At 43.1% G+C, this 21,147-nt stretch overlaps 1 protein-coding gene across 1 annotated transcript in view; it reads left to right on the top strand.

Moving 5' to 3' along the window:
• L3MBTL2 (L3MBTL histone methyl-lysine binding protein 2) overlaps positions 1-21,147 on the top strand; it is a 308,748-nt gene that overhangs the window by 207,034 nt on the left and 80,567 nt on the right. The window contains 4 exon segments of the mRNA XM_073572982.1: positions 4,793-4,940; positions 5,665-5,747; positions 5,928-6,162; positions 9,088-9,153. Coding sequence (XP_073429083.1) covers positions 4,793-4,940; positions 5,665-5,747; positions 5,928-6,162; positions 9,088-9,153 — 532 coding nt within the window.

Below are 21,147 nucleotides of genomic sequence, written 5' to 3'. Positions count from 1 at the left end.
CTCTGCCGCTGCCGCCCAGTACCCGCAGGTGTACTAGAGGTGGCAGGGGCAGAAGGGTGGGGTAAAGGGAAAGCGATCTCCTCACCAGCAGCTTCATGTAATGTAGGCGGCCACGATGCTCCTGTGCTGGTGGATGGGACAGATGGGTCGAATGTGTTGGAAGGCTGGGAAGGTGCAGATGTACCGGGGCGGTCGAAGTGTCCCTCGGTGCCGGTCTCCTCAGGGATCGCCTCAGAAGGGTCCAATCGTGCCGGCTCCCGAGTGCTGCTCACCGTGCTGTGGAATAAAGAGAAAAAAAAACAATTAAAATACTGACATGGTATGGCCCTGGCTGAAAAAAAAATTTACATCTAACATTTTTTTTCACATGTGGTGTGTAATATTTACCTTCTGGTGACCATTGTTTCCCGGAGGAACGACAGGGCTTCTGCGTACTTGTACTTGCTCCTGCGTCCTCCAGATCCACTCGGGGCCCGCATCTCTTTATTGAACTCCTTCTTGAAACGATCTCTCACAGACCGCCACCGATTCACAATTCTGTTCCCTGAAACGAGAAAGGAGTGGTTAGTATACAACATCAGTGTTTCCCAAACTCCAGTCCTCATGGTCCCCAGGGGTCATGTTTTCAGGATTTCCATAGTAAATAGAAATCCTGAACACATGATCCGTGAGGACCACGAGGACTGGAGTTCGGGAAACACTGGTTTAAATCAAGCAACCGGTACTGTATATACTTACGCTCTGTAATCTGGGCCCGAACATCGAGGTCCTCCCAGCGGCCCACAAGGAGTGAACAGATTTCCTCCCAGAGTCGTCGGGTAACGATCAGGTCAGCGTGGCGGCGGTCAGCCATATTCCAGAGCGGCTCCCTTTCTCTGACGAGATCGATGAGGCGGTCCACATCAATACCTCCATCCTCAACGTCAGAGTCGGGAGCACGCTGTGAAGGCTGTTAAAGAAAAAGACAAAAATAACATAATTAGCCTCCACAAAAGAAATGAAATAAAAAGTGCAAAAAAACAAAGCAAAAATATTTATACTTACACGCTGGTGACCGCCGCGTTGCTGTCGCCGACGACCCTGGGAGGCACTGCGAGCACCTCTTGGCCAAGCACCAGATTGGGAAGACTAGAGAAGAAAACAAAAAAAGTTATGTCTTTGGATGTAGGCATTTGTTTGCTGTGTGTGGTCTGCAGAACATTGTTTTCTATGTGTTGTGTGTAGTGTGATGTTGTGTTTCTGCGTTTGATGCAAAAAACTTACCAATTGTGAGCCCACTCCAGGTGTCTGTCCACCCCTTCCTTCTTCTTCTGGGAGCTCCTCTTCATCTTGTGATTCCTGTTTTGAAATAAAAGGCCATGAATAGACATATATTACAGAGAAGATGGATTTTGGAAATAAAAACTTACCGTCAAACGCTGACGATGCGAGGGAGGGCTCCCAGAAGATGATGTGCTGTCTTCCTGGTGGCCACACTCCATGCCTGTGGGTGGTGTTCCAGCTGCTGCCATTGCTGCTGCTGCTGCATCTATTGGGCGGCTGTTGAATAAAGAGAAACAAAGGGCCAATGAATATCTTGATATTCAATAGCCCTAGTTTGGAGGAATGGGTGATTTGATAATTACCGTCTCTCATCTGCTGCTGGACTCCCCTCCCGTTGTTAAGCATGCTGCTCCAATTGGGGTGGTGCTGATGGTGCTGCTGCAGATGTCTCCTGCCTTCTCCTGCGCCTGGTTGCTGTCTTGGGTGGCATGTTGGGTGTGGCTGTGGGTCCCACTGTCTTGCTTTTATATATGTCTTGTGGGCAGAGCTACTGAGCATGCTCAGACCAAAAAACCTGATCCGGCCGCCAGATCAGGCTTTCGCCGGATCCGGCGCATTGCGGCGCTCATAGGCTTTCATTGTGTGAAAAAGCCAGACGCGCCAGATCCGGCGTGTCCGGCTTTTTCGCCGGAGACAAAAAACGTTACAGTAGACGTTTTTTCCAGACGCCGGATCGCGACACATTGCGACACATTGCCGGATCCGGCGAAAACCGGATGAAACGCATGGCCATCCGGCGCGATCCGGCGCAAATGCAAGTCAATGGGGGGGAAACCGGATCAGACATTGCATTTCGCCGGATCCGGTTTCTGTCAAAAGCGCCGGATCGCGCCTGACGGCGAAAACCTGATGTGTGAAAGAGGCCTAAGGCTATATATGGGAGATAAGGTGGCCAAAATAGCACCAACACGTAGTCCAAATAGCCAGGGTAACTAGATATAAATAATAAATAAGGAATCAATAATATTACCTAAAGTAACCGGGCATTAGTGGCGCAGTGCAGCGTGTCCTCCATCACCCCAACGCGCGTTTCGCACAGGCTTCTTCCGGGGGAGGCCTGTGCTAAACGCGCGCTGGGGTGATGGAGGATATTGAAAGTTTAATATCACGGGAACCTTTTTGAAACGGGCATACATTTTATCTGTGTTGCATATAGTGGAATATTTTTAGGACACGTGTCAGTAATGTGGTATTGATTAAATAATATATTTAAATAGGCTGCACTATTTGCTACAATCTGAATATATATGTTTTCTAGTGGCTACATTATAATTTGTCAGTGTTTTCTTGTGCCTCCTACTGGGCATTGCTGTTAATTTATTTTGAAAATATTAAAAATAAATATTATTTTTGCTATGCCACTGGATCTCTTCATTTTCGGGTACCTGTAAGGTGTTATTCCAAATTGAATTATAGTTTGTGTGTTGAAGTGCCAGTTTTTTTGCATGTAGAAATTTGGACATTTTTTGAATTTATTCTTGGGAATCTTGTAGCTCTGTGGATCTGCTCATCAATTGCAAGTGAATGATACCTTTGTTGTAGGAATGTTTTCCTCAGTGACAGTAGGTGTAGTTTTCTATCCTCATTGTCTGAACAGATCCGAATGTACCTTTAGAGCTTGACTGTAGATTATTGATTTTTTTGTATCTTGGATGAAAGCTGTGGTATGTCGGACGTCCTGTGGGTTATGGAAAATAGACATTTGTACGGTATTGTCTTTGATGAATATGGTCGTGTCTAGAAAATGAGCTTTGGGACTTTGAAAAGTTGAGTGTAAGCTTGATGGTTGTGTTGAACTTGAATTTTTTGTGGAAGGTAAGCAGAGCCTCCTTTTGAGCCTGTCCAGATTATTAGTAAGTCATCAGTGTAGCAGAAGTATGTCAGAGGTTTGATAGTGCAGGATGTCAAAAAGTCTTGTTCTAGTTTAGCCATAAAAAGGCTAGCATACTGTGGTGACATTTTGTTTCCCATTCCAATGGCTTCCCATGACTTACTAATAATCTGGACAGCTTGTAAATATAATTTCTCTGGTTAGCCAATAAAGGTGTCATTCCTTGAATTCTTTTCTCAATTTGTGGGAGGACATAAGTATTTACATGAAAAATATTAAGAATCTCAAGGTTAAAAGTTCATCTTTAGAGATCTCAATGTTCCTTTTTCCATGATGCACAACACAATCAAGATGTTTATAACCCATGGCAATGTAGCTAATCTCTCTGGACTTGGTGGAAATTTTTTTATAAAAGTTTGCAACGCAGGATAGTCCGAATGGTGGATAAACAGCCTCAATCAAGTTCCAAAGAAATTCAAGCTGTCCTGTAGGCTCTGGGTCCATCAGTATCAGCGCAAACTCTGTCAACATTTGAATAAAGTGAAATGCTATGGCAGGAGACCCAGGAGGACCCCACCACTGACACAGAGACACAAAAATCTAGACTGTAGTTTTCCAAAATTTACGTGGGTTATCCAAAAGCCTGTGAAGGCATCTGGTGAACAGATGAGACCAATGTAGAGCTTTTTGGTAAAGTACATCATTGTTTTTTTACAGAAAACTGAATGAGGCATATATAAAAAAAACACCATACCTACAGTCAAATATGGTGGAGGTTCAAAGATGTTTTGGGGTTCTTTTACTGCCTCTGCCACTGGTGCCTTGACACTGTGCAAGGCATCATGACATTTGAAGATTACCAAAGGATTTTGGGTTGCAATGTAGTGCCTAGTGTCAGAAAGCTGGGTTTGCGACTTAGGTCATGGGTCTTCCTAAAGGACAATGACCCCAAACATTCTTCAATATGCACCCACAAATGGATGGAAACAAAGCACTGGAGAGTTCTGAAGTGGCCAGTGGACAACAATGAGTCCAGTTCTATATCACATTGAACACCTGTGGTGAGATTTTAAAATTGCTGTTGGGAGAAGGCAGTTTGCAAAAGAAGAGTGGTCCAAAATTCCAGTTGAGCAGTGTAAGAAGCTGTGGATGGTTATAGGAAGCAATTGCAGTTATTTATTCCATAGGGTGCGCAACCAAATATTAATTTTAGGGTGCCAACAAAGTTGTCTAGTCAATATTGAGTTTTTCTGTGAAAGTATGTCCAATTTGCCTTTTTTTATGTTGTTCCAATGCACACAAAGGAAATAATCCTATGTAAGTGCAATAATTTTCTTGGAGAAGCACTTCATTTTCTGGAACCATTTCAAGGGATCGAACACTTTCGGATTTAGAGGTGAGATCTGCAAAAAAAAAAAAATGTTTTGTCTGTACTGTATGTCTCCAACTCTGCGTCTATTGAAAATTGTACACAACAGTTTAAATATCATGTGCTGTCGTCGTGGATATTTTGGTTCTCTAAAATCTATTTTTAAATGTATATTAAAGTGGATTTCAGTTAAATCGGAATTGACCTATCTGCGCTATAAAATGATTATTGTTGTATTTTAAGTAGTTTACGGTACTTGTTTTTCCTAGGTTCTTTTGGAAGGCTATTTGATGATAGCCATGGACAGTAATTCATCTACTGATAACTCAGGATGGTTTTGCTATCATGCAACATCAAACTCCATTTTTCCTGCAGGATTCTGTGAAAAGAATAAAATTGAACTCACGCACCCAAAGGGTATTTCTTTTATTTACGTTTTCAAGCATTAAATACATAGACTAATATAATCACTGTTGTAATTTTGTGAATGGGATGCAGCCCCAGTCTATTTCTCTGCCTCCTGCATGTGACAAGTTTTTCTTTGTTGAGCAGGAGGCAGGGTTGTCAGAATGAAGCTGTATCACTTAACATACATTGGATATTCTGCACACACACACACACACACACACAATATAGATTAGCTGTGGGAGTATGGGACATTTTATAGTTCTGCAACTACTCATTATCTGAGGCAGAAATTATGTCTTTAGCTGCATTGAAGGACATGCAGAAGAGCTGTATCTGGATAGGGATAAAGGTGTCAGAGCCCTGCCAGGAGAGATTTGAGGTGATATATTTATCCTTTAGTTCAGACTACAGAAAAAATTAGACACTGACAACCTGTATATAAAGGTGATCATAAGACAATATTTTGTTTAAAATGTATAGTAAGAACTTGGCTGGACTGAATCCAATTTCACAGCTAAATTATTGCTACTTATTTAGCATTATGTGTGCAAAAACAATAGCTGTAGTTCTACCTTAAGATTGTGTGTAGCATAAATACATTTAAAATGACATAAATATACATTTAAAATGGAGGTAATAAAAGCAAATAAATGCATTATATAAAAATATAAAACTTTATATAACAAAAAGCCTCTACTGTTTGTGTACATATTGTCTCTTTTGTTTTTACCAGGATATACTGTAGAAGATTTTTCCTGGGAAAGTTATCTAAAGAAAACACATTCCAGGGCCGCTCCAGCGCTGTTATTCAATACTGTAAGTTGCTAGAGCACATATAGGAAAACTGACAAGACGTTTTTCATTAGGTTTAATAAATGCGAAATTCCAAAACTGGAGAGGTTGACCATGAAGAAACCAAATAGTTGCAGTGATGCAAGACAGGCACACGTAAATAAATTGCGTTTCCTGTATATGATTTTCTTATGTCTAACGCAGGACCTCCCCAACCATGGCTTTACACCAGGGATGAAGCTAGAAGCTGTAGATTTGATGGAGCCCCGGTTGATTTGCGTGGCCACTGTGGTGCGAGTAGTGCAAAGACTCCTCCGTATTCACTTTGATGGCTGGGATGATGATTATGACCAGTGGACGGACTGTGAGTCTCCTGACATCTATCCAGTAGGCTGGTGTGAATTAACTGGATACCAGCTTCAGCCACCTGTTGCAGAAGGTGCTCTTAGTTATTGTTTTGTTTACAAGCTTAGTCTTACAAAACCTAGGAATAACACCATTTGTATCAGTTTTCGATCTAATTAATAATGGAAATGTATACAAACATTAAAAATAGTGTATGTAGCGGGCAGCTGACTAGTCCAAGGCCAGTCCCTGGCAGCTTCTCCCCACTCTTCCAAACTGCCATGTCTCTCCCTGTGTATTAGTCATTGTGATCTGATGGCTTTTTATAATGTGATTTGTGCGATACTATACAGCTTTTCAGAGTAAAACATGCAGTGCTGCAATAACACAGCCAGTGTCTAATTGATGCTGTCATTATTTGGGGGGTATGAATCAGATGACCGGTTCCCTTTAACAAATTATTATTCTTTTTGTACACTAAAAGGTGTATAAGAAACAAAAAAAGTGCTGTTGTTTTTGTGGAGCGAGGTATGCACCATATCACCCTGATGATGTTGCGACTAACCCTCTGTGCATTCAGTGTTCCCGGGAACAATGGTGCTTGCACGAGGTTTCAGGCGAGGCAGCAGGTCACACTGTCTGCGCGAGATGTCAGCCTATGTCATTCCGATTGCAGGTGGATAATCCATCTCTTGTAACATCATCAGCACCATATTGTGCATGCTCTGCCCCCAACAATGTCAGCGCGTGTGTGAGAGGAGAGTGACTTGTCAACCACTGGCGGGAGGCAGACACTGGGGAACAGAAAGAGATCAGGGAGGGAGAGGCCGGAGAGCTGTTGGTGCTGGCCAAGCCCCTGCAATTGTGAGCTCATTTGCACAAGAATTTGCCCAAGGGATGCTGAGACAGCAGAGACATGAACTTCTAGTGTAAAGGTATGGAAGTCATCAGCGTTACAGGTACTTTACTGTGATGACTTTATTTTGGGGTCTAAAACCTGCAGAATGGTTTTTATTATTATTATTTATATAGCGCCATTAATTCCATGGTGCTGTACATGAGAAGGGGGTTACATACAAAGTTATAGATATCGTTAACTGTAAACAAATTTCCACAACAAATTTACAATGACAGACTGGTACAGAGGGGAGAGGACCCTGTCCTTGCGTACTTACATTCTACGGGATAGTGGGGAAAAGACAGAAGGTCGGGGGTGCAGCAGCTCAGGTGGTGGTGAGGCGGCAGAATGATTATTGCAGTCTGTAAGCTTTCCTGATAAGATGGGTTTTCAGGTTCCGTTTGAAGGATCCAAGGGTGGAGTATAATCGGACGTGTTGAGGCATGGCATTCCAGAGGATAGGGGATATTCGGGAGAAATCTTGGAGGCGGTTGTGTGAGGAACGAATAAGTGTGGAGGAGAGTAGGAGGTCTTGGGAGGATTGAAGAGTACGTGAGGGAAGATATTGGGAGATTAGTTCAGAGATATAGGGAGGGGACAGGTTGTGGATGGCTTTGTAGGTCAGTGTTAGTAGTTTAAACTGGATTCGTTGGGGAATTGTGAGCCAATGGAGGAATTTGCAGAGGGGAGAGACAGGGGAGTAGCGAGGAGAGAGGTGGATTAGTCGGGCAGCAGAATTGAGGACAGACTGGAGTGGTGCAAGAGAGTTAGCAGGGAGGCCACAGAGGAAGGAGTTGCAGTAGTCAAGGCGGGAGATGATGAGGGCATGTACAAGAGTTTTAGTAGATTGAGGACTGAGGAAGAGATGGATTTTGGAAATATTTTTGAGTTGGAGGCGACAGGAGGTGGCAAGAGATTGGACGTGCGGTTTGAAGGACAGGGCAGAGTCGAGAGTTACTCCAAGGCAGCGGATTTCAGGTGCGGGAGAGAGCATGATGCCATTTACCATAATAGATAGATCGGGTAGGGAAGATACATGAGATGGAGGAAAGATAATGAGTTCAGTTTTGTCTACTTTGAGTTTTAGGAAGCGAGAGGTGAAAAGAAGGATATGGCTGATAGACACTCCGGGATTCTGGACAGCTGAGAGGTTACATCTGGGCCAGAGAGGTAGATCTGAGTGTCATCTGCATACAGTTGGTACTGGAAGCCATGGGACTTTGCGTTGTCCTAGGCCAAGAGTATAGATGGAAAAAAGTAGGGGCCCCAGGACAGAGCCTTGGGGGACTCCAACATTGAGGGGGCGGGATGAGGAGGTGGTGTGGGAGACGCTGAATGTGCGGTCAAAAAGGTATGAGGAAATCCAGGATAGGGCAAGGTCTTTGATGCCAAGGGAAGCCAATGGTTCCCTTGCAAAATTGAATAACATTATCAATACATATGAGAACGATACAAATTTGGTATTATTGTGTTATACTAAAATAAGAAAAATGGTAGAAGGATGAACAAGTAGAAGACCAACTCCTTTTACTAAGACATATACATTAGGGGATAGGTATTGGGGGGAGAGACTCTGGTGCCACCTCTTTAGATGTGAACCGAGCCTTTAGGGCCTGTCACACTAAGCGATTTCGCTAGCAATATCGCTATAACGTCACTGGTTTTTGTGACGTTATAGCGATATTGCTAGCGATATCGCTATGTGTGATACTTACCTCCGACCGCTCCCCCCGCTGGTTATTGCTGATCGCGCAAGAACGTCCTGGACTGTTTCTCGTCGTCAGCTTCCTGCTGTGGAGACGAGCGACACGTGGACGCGGGCGGGAGGACGTCAGGATCGCCTCGTCTGACAGGTAAGTAGCGACCCCTGCGATGTCGCTGGTGAGATCTGCCTGTGTGGCAGCTCACTAGCGATGCACCAGCGATCCTGACCGCGTCATATCGCTGGTGCATCGCTAAGTGTGACAGTACCTTTAGAGATCAGTTCTTATGTGAAATTTATCACATCTTGTATTTGTGAGATCCCCTCTATCAGATCCTGACTAGAGTATATACATACAGCTTCAAACAGATGTTAATTGTGCTTTATCTCATTATTACCATTTATCTTGCATTATGCAGAACAGCCAGAGGAGATACAAAGGCCTAAAGAAATCAAGAAAAAAAAGAAGATATTTGGAAAGAGGCGTGAGTTTTGTTTTATATTTCTTTAGCAACAGGGTGGGTTTTAACATATTCAAGGTGTGTATATGTATCAGGGATGTTAGTTGGTGGCTCTGTTATACATAGATACCCAAATCAGCTGCCGCGGTGGAGGCAATCTCAGATTGCAGTGGGACAGCTCCTTAGATGCCACTGTCATATAGAGGGGAATGGGGGCTTTGTCACACCATCAAGGTCCCTCCAGTGATGGTGGGGTGCCAGGGTCTGCCATCTTTGTGCTTCTATGATAAAATACAACACCGTGCAGAACAGAATTTTTGGTATCTGTGTGATCATAAAAATGTTAAATTTTATTGTGCATGGTGAACACTGAAAAAAGAAAAATGCAAGAATTACTGCTTTTGATAACCTCAGCTTTCAAAATAAAGGAATAAAAAGCAATTAAGTCCAAAAAAAGTATTTCAAAATGGGGTCACTTGAGGAGGTTTCTGCTGTTCTGACTCCTCAGGGGCACAGCAAATGACATCCTTAAACAACTCACTAAAATCTGCGCTCCAAAAGTAAAACCGTACTGGCCAAGCAGTCCTATAGAGCTTCAAATAGGGAATTGTCATGTCCAAGAGAAGTTTTTAACAATTTATGGGACAGTTTTTACTTATTTCTCCTTGTGAAAATGTAAAATTTTACCTCAGTGGTTAAAATGTAATTATTTTTTCTTCACTGCCCAATGCTATAAACATGCACACTACACCAAAGGATCAATTAATTTGGAGGTGTAGTTTGTAACATGAGGTTATTTATGGAGGGGAGGGCTCTGTTGTTCTAGTACCTCAGGGGCTCTGCCAATGTGACATGGCACCCTCAAACCAGTCCAGCAAGATCTGAACTCCAATATGGCGCTTCTTCCCTTCTGAGATTTATACCGTGCCTGAAAAATAGTTTCTGATCAGCTATGGGGTATTGGTGTACTCAAAAGAAAACAGACCATAAAATGTTACGCAGTTTCTCCTATTAGACCTTTTGAATATTAAAAACTTGGAGAGCAAACAATATTTATTGAAAAAAATTACATGTTTATGTTTACAGTCTATTGTTACAAAATTCTGTGAATTGCCTCTGGGTTTAAAATTCTCAATACACCCCTACATGAATTCCTCAAGTGTTGCCCTTATACTTGTAAAAATAAATCATTTTGAGCTAAAAGCAACATTTGCATGAAAAATAGTTTTCATGGCCCAATATTAAAGAAAAAAACCTGTGACTCACTAATGGGTTGAAGATGCTTATCACACCTCTAAGGCTATGTGCACACATTGCGGATTTTGATGCGGATCCGCAGCGGTTTTGGACTCGCGGAATTGCATCAAATTCATAGTGTAGTGCACAGCCAATGTTGGTAAATGGTAAATTAAGAAATTGGTGTGGAAAAATCTGTGCAGATTTGCAGCGTTTTTTTTCCCGCAGCATGTTAATTATTTTTGCGGATTCGCAGCAGCGATTTTTAGTCTGGCATCTCTCTTTCTCTCCCTCTCTTTTTCTTTATATTTTTCTTTCTCTTTTTCTCTCTTTTCTCTCTCTTTTTCTTTCATGTTTTTCTCTGTCTTTCTCTTTTTCTTTCTCTTTCTTTCTCTCTCTCTTCCTCTCTCTCTTTCACTCTTTCCTCTTCTCTCTCTCTTTCCTCTTCTCTCTCTCTTTCCTCTTCTCTCTGTCTCTTTCCTCTCTCTCTCTTTCCTCTTCTCTCTCTCTTTCCTCTTCTCTCTCTTCTCTCAGATTTAACACACAACTGCGCATGAGCGCATGCGCACTGGAGTTTTCCTTTTTCCAAGATGGCGCTGACAAGTGCGATGCGCAACTGTGCATGAGCGGAAGCTCTCGCAGTATTTTGTATTACACTTCCGTTACTGCACATTGCGGTAATTAGAACGCCGGGATTCAGCACTAACTTTGTAATATGAATGGGGTGAGTCATATTTATCATTATATTAACACAGCTGCCGCTGATCATTAATTATAATATGGATACAGTATTTTTGCTAAGAGGAATATATTTTTAGACATTTTTGCACATTACACTATCTATGCACTTTATTATGTTGGGTAACATTTGAAATAATGTGTTGTATGTTGTACATCAAATAATTGGTGTAATATACCTGGATAATTTGACTGCTGTAAATAGCATGCACTTTGCACTTTTGTACTGCCTGAAAAAGGTCCATATCCTTGGGACTGAAACGTTGCCAGATGGGCAATTAAACTGCACTTGACTTTACTATGGTGTGCTGCTTTCATCTTTGAAGAAATATTTTTGAGGTTTGGTACATACCTAGAAGACCCGATTGCTTTTTGTGCTGCTTTTTCACTTTTTTCTCTTTTCATAGATGGATCTATCCATAGATATAAAATACCAAGGCTGATGTTTAGTAATGAACAATATGTTTAATTTAAAAAAAGGGAAAAAATGGTGTGGGCTCCCTCGCATTCTTCTGCGCTACAATGGGAAAACTGACGACTGGGGGCAGATATTCTTAGCCCAGAAAGGGACCATGGTTATTGCCCCCCCCCCCCGGCAACAAACATCTGCCCTTAGCTGCCCCAGAAATGGCGCATCTCTAAGATGCGCCAATTCCGGCACTTAGCCTCTCACTTCCCACTGCCCTGTAGCGGTGGCATATGCGGTAATATTTGTGGGGTCGATGTCACTTTTGTATTGTAAGGTGACATCAAGCCCGGCTTAGTAATGGAAAGGTGTCAATAAGATACCTATCCATTACTAATCCTAGAGTTGATAAAGGGTTAAAAAAACACAGCCAGAATAAAGTATTTTAATGAAAAAAACGAAACAGTTTCCCATCTTTATTGTATGCCTAAGTCCTTGCGACACCCTCGCTCACCTGTAAAAAATAAATAAACAGTATACTCCCTTTTCCGACGTAGTCCATTTAATAACGATTGTCCCACGACGATCTCCCCTATAGAGCTGTCACATCAGGAGATGTGACCTCTCTACAGGGCCTCCAGTGACACACTAACAGGAGACAATGGCTCCTGCAGTGTTATCACTGAGGGTTCTCTGGAGTTCATGCTTTCACTTTACGGCATTGCTGCGTGAAAATCTTCCCACACAGCAGTGCCGCAAGTGACAGCCTGAACTCCATTGACCTCTGACGACGGAGTGATACAGTGACTGCAGGTATCCTCCTGCAGTGTATCACCGGAGCCCCTGGAGAAGGTCACATCTGCCTATGTGACAGCTCTCCATGGGAGATCGTCGTGGGACAATCCTTATTACATGTATTACGTTGGAACAGGGAGTTTATTATTGTTTTATTTATTTTTTTACAGGTGATCAAGGGCGTTGGGGATTAGCTGTATGGTAAGTATGTGGACTCTGTGTGTATGTGTTTTTTTTTTTTTTACACTTGGAACACACTAGCCTGATAATGGGACTACTACTGTCCCGTCATTGTAGCAGGCATAGCCGGATGAGGCTAGCAGTCCCATAGGACGATGCCTGCCTGCACGTGCACACACACACAGCCCCACACACACATACACACACAGCCCCCCCCACATCCGCCCACACAGCTCCGCCCACACACTATTCCTCCTCCCTATTTGCAGCGTTTCTCGCACCCACATCCGCAGCCAAACCGCAGATCTTTTTAAACCTGCGTTTTTGTTGGGAATTTGCCTGACTCAATGGGTGTAGAAACACTGCAGATCTGCAAAAAGAAGTATCATGCTGCAGAAAATAAAACGCTGCAAATCCGCACAATTTTTTCCGCATGTGCACAACAAATCTCCATTTCCCTTAGATTAACATTGATGGTGCACTACACTGCGGAGATTTGATGCAATTCCGCGCGTCCAAAAATGCGGAAAAATCCGCAACGTGTGCACTAGGGTGACCACAAAAAAATCGATGTCGGAATTTTGTCCGTCTGGACCCCACAAAACGATTCCCCTTTCCAGATATTGAGATAGCCAAAATTTGAGCTCGATCAAACGACGTTAACCCGTGCCGCTCGTCGCTCAAAGTTTGAAAAAATCCAAATTTTTGGCCAAAAAGCTGACATATGGAGCCATAACTCCAGAACGGTAAATAATAAAAACACGCTTAATATCTCAAAAGAAAGCTAATGTTGTTCTTCAAAATTTATATTTTATACATAGTTGTTGTTATTTTAAGTCAAACAGCTTTTAGCCCCAAGGACGTGACCTGGTACCACTAGGAGCAATGGAGCATACTTCGTATATTTTGTTAAGTGATAAATTTTGTGTTTTTTTGGTATATTTTTGAGTTTAAAGTAGAAATATAACAAAAAAACAAGTAATACTGATAAGTCTAATGACATTTTTTATTTTAAAATAAAAAAATGAGGTATATAATACATACAAAACAGACACAGAAAAGATACAGACGTAGTACCTACATGAGTTGATAATTTTACATAGTTATCTAATCTATTCTAGAGCTTTTGTTAAAGTAGTTTTTGAAACGTCAGAATATAATGTTCGGCATTTGCTTACAACTTGCAGGACATATTGCTTTTGTTCTTCATCTTTTGTCAGAAGGTCGTTAAAGTCGGTTATTAATTTAACACCACGCTCAGCCATATCATTAACTACTTTTAATGTTTTGACAATTTTCAATCCTTCTTGGAAGTCATTATTTTGAGGCCAGGTGTTTGGATTTTGTCTTAGGAAATCTGTTTTTATATTAAATCGGTCAAAGTATGTAAATGTTTCTTTAGTAAGTAAATTTACCAATCCTCCATCAACTACCTCTTTTAATTTTTCTTTCCTAACTTTTGGATTTACAACCCTAGCATGCTCTGATGGTTCATCTGTGCTACTGAGCAATTTATTAGCCATTAACAACTTTTCATTGTTTGTAGTGGTGGGATCAAAAAACGATAATCCCACCAACTCTGCATTCAAATACCACAAATGGTTCGAAAATTTGGTCAGGGCTATTTCTGCAATGTCGTTGTCACATTCTTTATAGTCTAACAGACTATGCAAAATGCCTAAATCTTGCTTTGGCGCAAGATGAGCTTTTGGAGCATTGAACCAAGCTTTACAATAAATTTTAACTAGGAAAACAGAAATGGCACGCACAGAACTTTCTTCTTCTTTAGACATCTTAAATTGACGACGAAAAATGAACATTTTTAAGCAGTAAATAGCCTTTGCCATTCACCTAGCGTGATGAATGGCTTGAATGAATGGTGATGAATGAGTTCTAAAACCCAAAACATTGCTGTCTAGTGATCCAACAAATACGAGAACCAACTGCAACAGTTCCTTGTAGTCATCTCTGGGGTGGCTCTCAGTTAATTTGGTCTCGAATTCAGCAGTAACATTTGCAATTACTTCTGGAGTTAGCTGCTTTTGTATTAGATTGTCACTGATACCTGTGTCGTATTTTCCTTTGTCTATCTTGGGCCACGCAGTGAGGAATCTTTTGAAAATGTCTCGATGAGGTCCAGTGGTTGATCCCATTTTTGTGTCGAATACGCCTCTTAACACAATTTCCAAGATATGGTGACGGCAAGCTAGGTGTAGCAATTCTCTTCCTAACATTTGCTCCAATAGGACGCATGCTCCTTTGAGTCTTCCCGTGTTCGATGCTGCAGTGTCGAAGCACATCGCCTTGACGGTGTTGGGAAGACCCCATTCCTGTAGGCATTCATATACGGCTACGGCTTGCTCTTCTCCAGAGCTGCTTGCTGTTACAGGAACTCCCAGCAGCTGTTCCTTTTCGCCATATGAAATAGCAATAGCTATTCGCTCACATTGCTCATGTTTTAAAACACCCGGTAAAAGTTTACCATCCCAATGGACAACCACGGGCTCTTTTTCAGGAATGTTTACTTTATCTAAAAAAATTTTAGTATATTGTTCTCTGAACATTTGCCTTCTAGAATGTAATAAAGTTTTCGAGACTTTGTACTCAAGAGGGTCAAGGTTTAGTGCTTCTAGAGTAGCTATTAAAATTCTCGTGGCATTTCTGTCGGATACCTTACATTGATCTAACACAATGGATAATTTCATGTTTAAAATCTCTTTAACGCCCCTTGCAAATGAAACTTTCATCCTCTTGCTCTCAGATGGTCCTGGATCTTCTGCAGCTTCTTCAGGGATGTCCATTTCCTCCAAGCTCTAAAGTTCCTGGTAGATGCTGTCCTCTTCAGTATCTTCTTCTTTTCCTTCTTCGAGCTTGTCTTCATCATCCGTCTCTAAGAAGCAACAAAAGAAAGAGGAAAAAAAAGACTATAAAAACTTGTCGTTTTAGCAAAATAGTAATAATACATAGGTACTAAATTACCTACTTCTAATTATCAATAGGTATTATTTTAAGAATATAAACTCAGTCATAAAGATGCCAAATGATGCTCTCATGTACAATTTTCTTTCAATTATAATGAAACTATTTACTTATTTGTTTATCTACTTTTTATAATAATAATAATAATAATAAAATAAACTCACCAATATCAAAAGTTTCTTCTTGGATTTGTCGGTTCATTTTTGCAAGTTCCTTTTGCGCCTTGATTTCTTCAGCTCGAGACAACTTGAGATCCACTCCAGCCATGGAACCTGGGTGGCCCTTCTGCCTCTGTTTCACGAGAAATGCCTTATCTTCTTCCAATTTCATCAGAGCCAAGGCATCTTGTTGAGCAATATCAAAGAGATCATTCAACTTTTCAACAAACTGTTTAAATTTGTTCTTGGCCGTTTCCGATGTTTTCTTCCGGTCTTTTTGAAGACTTCTCCACTCGGCGTGAAGTTTTTCCAGCTTAGTTATTGCATCTTGCTCATGTTTAGTCGGGATTTGAGCTTTCCCCCAAAAAATGAACACTTCTCGTATGGTCAGTTTTGCTGATTCTCTTACAGTTAATTTCACAGTACGTAAATTATAAAATAAAGCACATAAGACTTGACGATTTGAGGGTAGTTTACAACCGGTGATCTGGTGAATGGGATAGCCCACAAGAAATAATTTATCCTTGTTCCGGCTTTGTACACCTGATGTGAATGCCATTTCAGAGTCCAATAGGTAAATAACAGTTAACTAGAAAAACGAAACAAAATATATTACAAACTTTAATTTCAATAAAAAATGTCATTAGACTTATCAGTATTACTTGTTTTTTTGTTATATTTCTACTTTAAACTCAAAAATATACCAAAAAAAAACAAAATTTATCACTTAATAACAAAATATACGAAGTATGCTCCATTGCTCCTAGTGGTACCAGGTCACGTTCTTGGGGCTAAAAGCTGTTGTAACTCAGTTTGACTTAAAATAACAACAATTATGTATAAAATATAAATTTTGAAGAACAACATTAGCTTTCTTTTGAGATATTAAGCGTGTTTTTATTATTTACCGTTCTGGAGTTATGGCTCCATATGTCAGCTTTTTGTCCAAAAATTTGGATTTTTTCAAACTTTGAGCAACGAGCGGCACGGGTTAACTTCGTTTGATCGAGCTCAAATTTTGGCTATCTCAGTATCTGGAAAGGGGAATCATTTTGTGGGGTCCAGACGAACAAGATTCCAACATTTTTTTCCCCCCATAAGAGATCCGGTCACCCTAGTGTGCACACAGCCTTAAGGAATTTTGTGAGGGATGTTATTTACAAAATGTTATTTGTGGGGTGTATCTGCTATTTATTCAGTCTCACATGACAGCACCACGAAAGAGGGGATCCTCCCTTCAAGGACAAAATACCTACAGCCATAAAAGGTCAGCACCTCTCTCCCATCACAGTTGGTTTTCCTGTCCTTCACGGGTGAACCTCTTTTAGACATACATTTGAAGAAGGTAGAAGAGTAACTCCAGACCCGGCCAGTTGGTTCAGGCAGCGGGGGTTACCTGCCTCGGCCGGTGCGAGGTCCCTGGAAGCACCACAGTGGGTCCAGGGGGACTGCATGGTAGTGAGCGGAAGCAGGAGAGCGGTGTCTGTGCAGGATTACTGGCTCGGTCAGGGTCCAGCGTGCAGGTGAGTACGCCTGGGGCTGTTGGCGGTGTGTGTGGCTTCCAGGGCCGCGGTCCTGGCACGTGTGCTGGCGTGCGGCCGGGTCGGACCGGTGTGGCATAGTGCGGCCAGGGCACGCCCCCTGTGACGCTTTTGGGGCCGCCGCAGCTGTAAGTGCGAGGGACGTGATTCCTGGGGCTGTGAGCAGGCACATCTGGAGGAATAGGGTGGCGCTGGGCTGAGAGTCATTCTGATTTTTGGCGTCAGGCCGGCTTGGATCGCCAGAGGTGAGTGTGCCGAAGGAGGGGGGCATAGCTGCGGGGTCATGTGCACAGCTTGCAGACCCCAGGGTGGGTAGGAAGCTTCTGGCAGACCACGTGGAGGACCTGCTGACCCGGTTGACCAGGGGTGGCGGATTGGGGGAGTGGCCTAGGATATTAAAACAGGCCAGCACAAAGACCAGTTGCTTCCAGACTCATAATCCCAGCAAGGTATCCTGGAGATACCATAGCAGCAGGAGCAGGTGCAGCAGCATTCACCTTTACAGCAGCAGCTCAATGAAAAGTCCCACATGCAAGTTTCCTGGCGACGACCACGCAGGAGATGGTTGTGTAGGTGAAAGGAGATCCAGTCAGAGGAGATCAGCAAACTAGATTAGTCTTCAGCCTCTAGGGAGGATCCTTTGGCTGATGTGTGTCCCCCGCACAATCTGGTACCATTCAGTTATTCCTCACTGGCAAGTGATCTTCGTGAAAGTTCACTTGGTGCTGTAGTCATCCCCTTGTCTCTCCTAATTTTGTGCTAGGGGAAGTGTACCGCTAAGGCCAAGCATAAGGAGTGTGCAATTGGCATGGTCCTACTTCCAGATTCTTATAGGAAGTGACTGTGCAAGTCATGCATTCAGCAGACAGTAGCGGAAGAGACACCGGACTTCACTTCTAGCCTGAGAGAGATCGTTAGGGCAGAGGTTAGGGAATCAGTGAGATCCCTTTCCCAGGAATGTGTCCTTGAGGTGAAAATAACGAAGCCTAGATCCCCGTTGTTGGGCAGTTATAGTGACTCTGGTGAGAATGTCTTGGGTTCATCTGCTTCGGCTTCATCCTCTTCAGATGCTCGGTCAAGCCGTTCCTGTTTCCCGATTGACTGGGTGAATAAACTGATAAAGGCGGTTAACAGTGCTCTGGGGATTGTTGAGCCCAGGCCAGAAAAATCCATGCAGGACATCATGTTCGGAGGTCTTGATCAGAAACCATACAGGTCTTTTCCTCTGAATGACAGGATCCGCTCTCTTATTCTTCGGGAGTAGAAGAGGCTCCTTACCTCCGGCCTTCAAGAAAAGGTATCCATTTGCAGAGTCTTCCTCGTCTTCTTGGGATTATGCCCCAAATCTGGATGCAGCTAAAGCATCTAGGAAATCCTCGCTACCCTTTGAGAATATGGGAAATCTGAAGGACCCACTAGATAAGAAAGCAGATACTTTTCTTAAAGGCGCCTGGGAAATGTCAGCAGGATCCCTTAGGCCAGCGGTGGCAGCCTCCTGTACGGCCAGGTCTTGGATGGTCTGGCTGGACCAGTTAGAGACTTGGGTAAAGGATAAGGCATCCACAGAGAGCATTTTGGCTACTCTTCCCTTGATGCAGGGAGCTGCTGCCTTTCTGTCAGACGCCTCGGCAGACTCAGGTTGGCGGCAAAAGCCGTGGCCCTTTCTAAGCTTTATGGATAAAGTGTTGGCCAGGGGACATCCAGACCAGGTCGAAGCTTTGCACCTTTCCTTGTGAAGGGGGACAATTGTTCGGGCCGGTGTTGGATGGATTTCTGGAAAAGGTGGGGGACAATAAAAAGAAGTTTCCTAACCTGTCGGACGCTTCCTACGGACCTTCCTTCAACAGGAGAAGATTCAGCCGTGGAAAGTAGATGGTACGTCAGGAAAAGAAAAGGTAGTGGGTGCATGTTTGGCTCCTCCAGATATCGCAGGAAACCACCCCAATGACTGCCGGCCCAGGTAGGGGGAAGGCTGTCTGTCTTCTACCCGGCCTGGTCAGGGATAACGAATAGTAGCTGGATCCATAATCTGATTTAGATCGGTACTAAGGCTGGAGTTCCATTCAATACCGCAGGACAAATTCATGACAACTCCCACTCGTTCCTCATCTGCAGAACAGCAGACCCTACAGTCAGCAGTCTTGGAACTATGGCGCAAAGAAATAGGCAAGGAGTTCTATCACCCCCACCCTCTTTTTGATTAAGATACCGGACATTTCCCTTCGGGCCATTATCTGAGAGGTCTGAACAAGTTCCTGATAGTGCGTCCCTTTAAGATGGAGTTTGGTAGGTTGGCAATAAAATTGCTCTTTAAAAATTTGTTTGATGGCAGTGTTGGATCTCAAGGACGCATACTACCACATACCTATACACGCAGATCACCAGCCATTTCTTAGAGTGGCTGTGTCATTAAGGGGTACGGTTAGACATTAACAGTTTAAAGCCTTCCCGTTTGGTCTCGCCATTGCCACACGGGTGTTTGCCGAGGTGGTCGCAGAGGTCATGGCACATCTCCATGAACAAAATGTCATGATTGTCCCCTGTTTGGATGACTTCTTAATAGTAGGCAATTCGGTCCTTCATTGCACTAGACAGTTGGAGGGTACAGTGTCCACTCTAGAAGGGTTGGGGTGGCTTTTGAACCTTTAAAAAGTCACATTTGCAGCCCCTGAGGGTGCAGGAATTCCTGGGTCTCGTGCTGGACTCCAAGACTCAGGAGTGTTGGCTACTGGTGCCTAAATTAGAGGGTAGAGTAATTATATAGTTCACCGCACACTCTTGTGGATTATCATGCCAAATAGTTTACATTTTATTAACACACAATCTGGGAGCGTAACAGAATAATGCAATGGAAGCGATATAAAGAACGTTTCGGCTCCACCGGAGCCTTTATCATACAATCGCCTGGCTGAGTCGGTGTGTCAGCCAGGCGCGGGAGCGCTGCTTTAGACAGCAACCCCTGCAGGTCCCCACTAGCCATTGATGGTGATCTGGCACCTTTATAAGGATTTTAGCATATGACTAGTCTCTGTGACACCACAGGGATTTTCATCCCTCTTCTCTATACCCTTCTCTTGTATGGCACTGGATTAAGTGATTGTATGATAAAGGCTCCGGTGGAGCCGAAACGTTCTTTATATCGCTTCCATTGCATTATTCTGTTACGCTCCCAGATTGTGTGTTAATAAAATTTAAACTATTTGGCATGATAATCCACAAGAGTGTGCGGTGAACTATATAATTACTCTATATTGGGACCACCAGGTCCGTTACACCAGCACCTCGTTCATAATAAGACCGAGTGCACGCTAAACCTATTCCTAAATTAGAGGGTATTCAACATCAAGTTTTGAAGGCAGTGAACAATCCCTCTATGTCCCTTAAGAGTGTGATGTCCCTTTTAGGGTTGCTCACTTCCTGTATTCCGGCTGTCTAGTGGGCCCAATTCCATACTAGGACCTTACATTTGGAACTGTTATATAACGACAATTTGCTCAGAGGGTGCTTAGAAGGAAGGGTCTCTTAGTCCCCCTCTATAATACAATCCCTGCTTTGGTGGTTAAATTTGTCAAACTTGTCCAGAGGGGTTCCCTGGGTGAACCATATTTCCCAGATTGTCTCTACGGAGTTGGGGGCCTCTCTTGGGGAGGTGATGGTCCAGGGTATGTGGACAGGGATTGAGATTAGTGGTTCATCTAACCTGAAAGTTATTGGCTGTGGAGCTGGCAATAAGACTGCTTCTTATGTCCCTACAGGTTCAGCAGGTAAGAATCCTTTTGCGACAATCAGGTGAAGTGGCCTACATGAACCACCAAGGGGAGCTCAGTCCAGGCCTTTAATGGAAGTGGTGGATCTTATATGCCAAATAGCCAAAGCTCATCTGCTCTCGTTAATCGCTCTGCACATAAGAGGAAAACATCAAGGCGGACTTCCTAAGCTGCAACCAACTTGGGCAGGGAGACTGGGTGGTCTTCAACCAAATTGT

This window comes from Dendrobates tinctorius, unplaced genomic scaffold (genome assembly GCF_039654945.1).
Source record: "Dendrobates tinctorius isolate UK_male_01 unplaced genomic scaffold, ASM3965494v1 ptg000033l, whole genome shotgun sequence".
NCBI lineage: Eukaryota > Metazoa > Chordata > Amphibia > Anura > Dendrobatidae > Dendrobates > Dendrobates tinctorius.
This window is presented reverse-complemented; position numbering and strand designations above follow the sequence as displayed.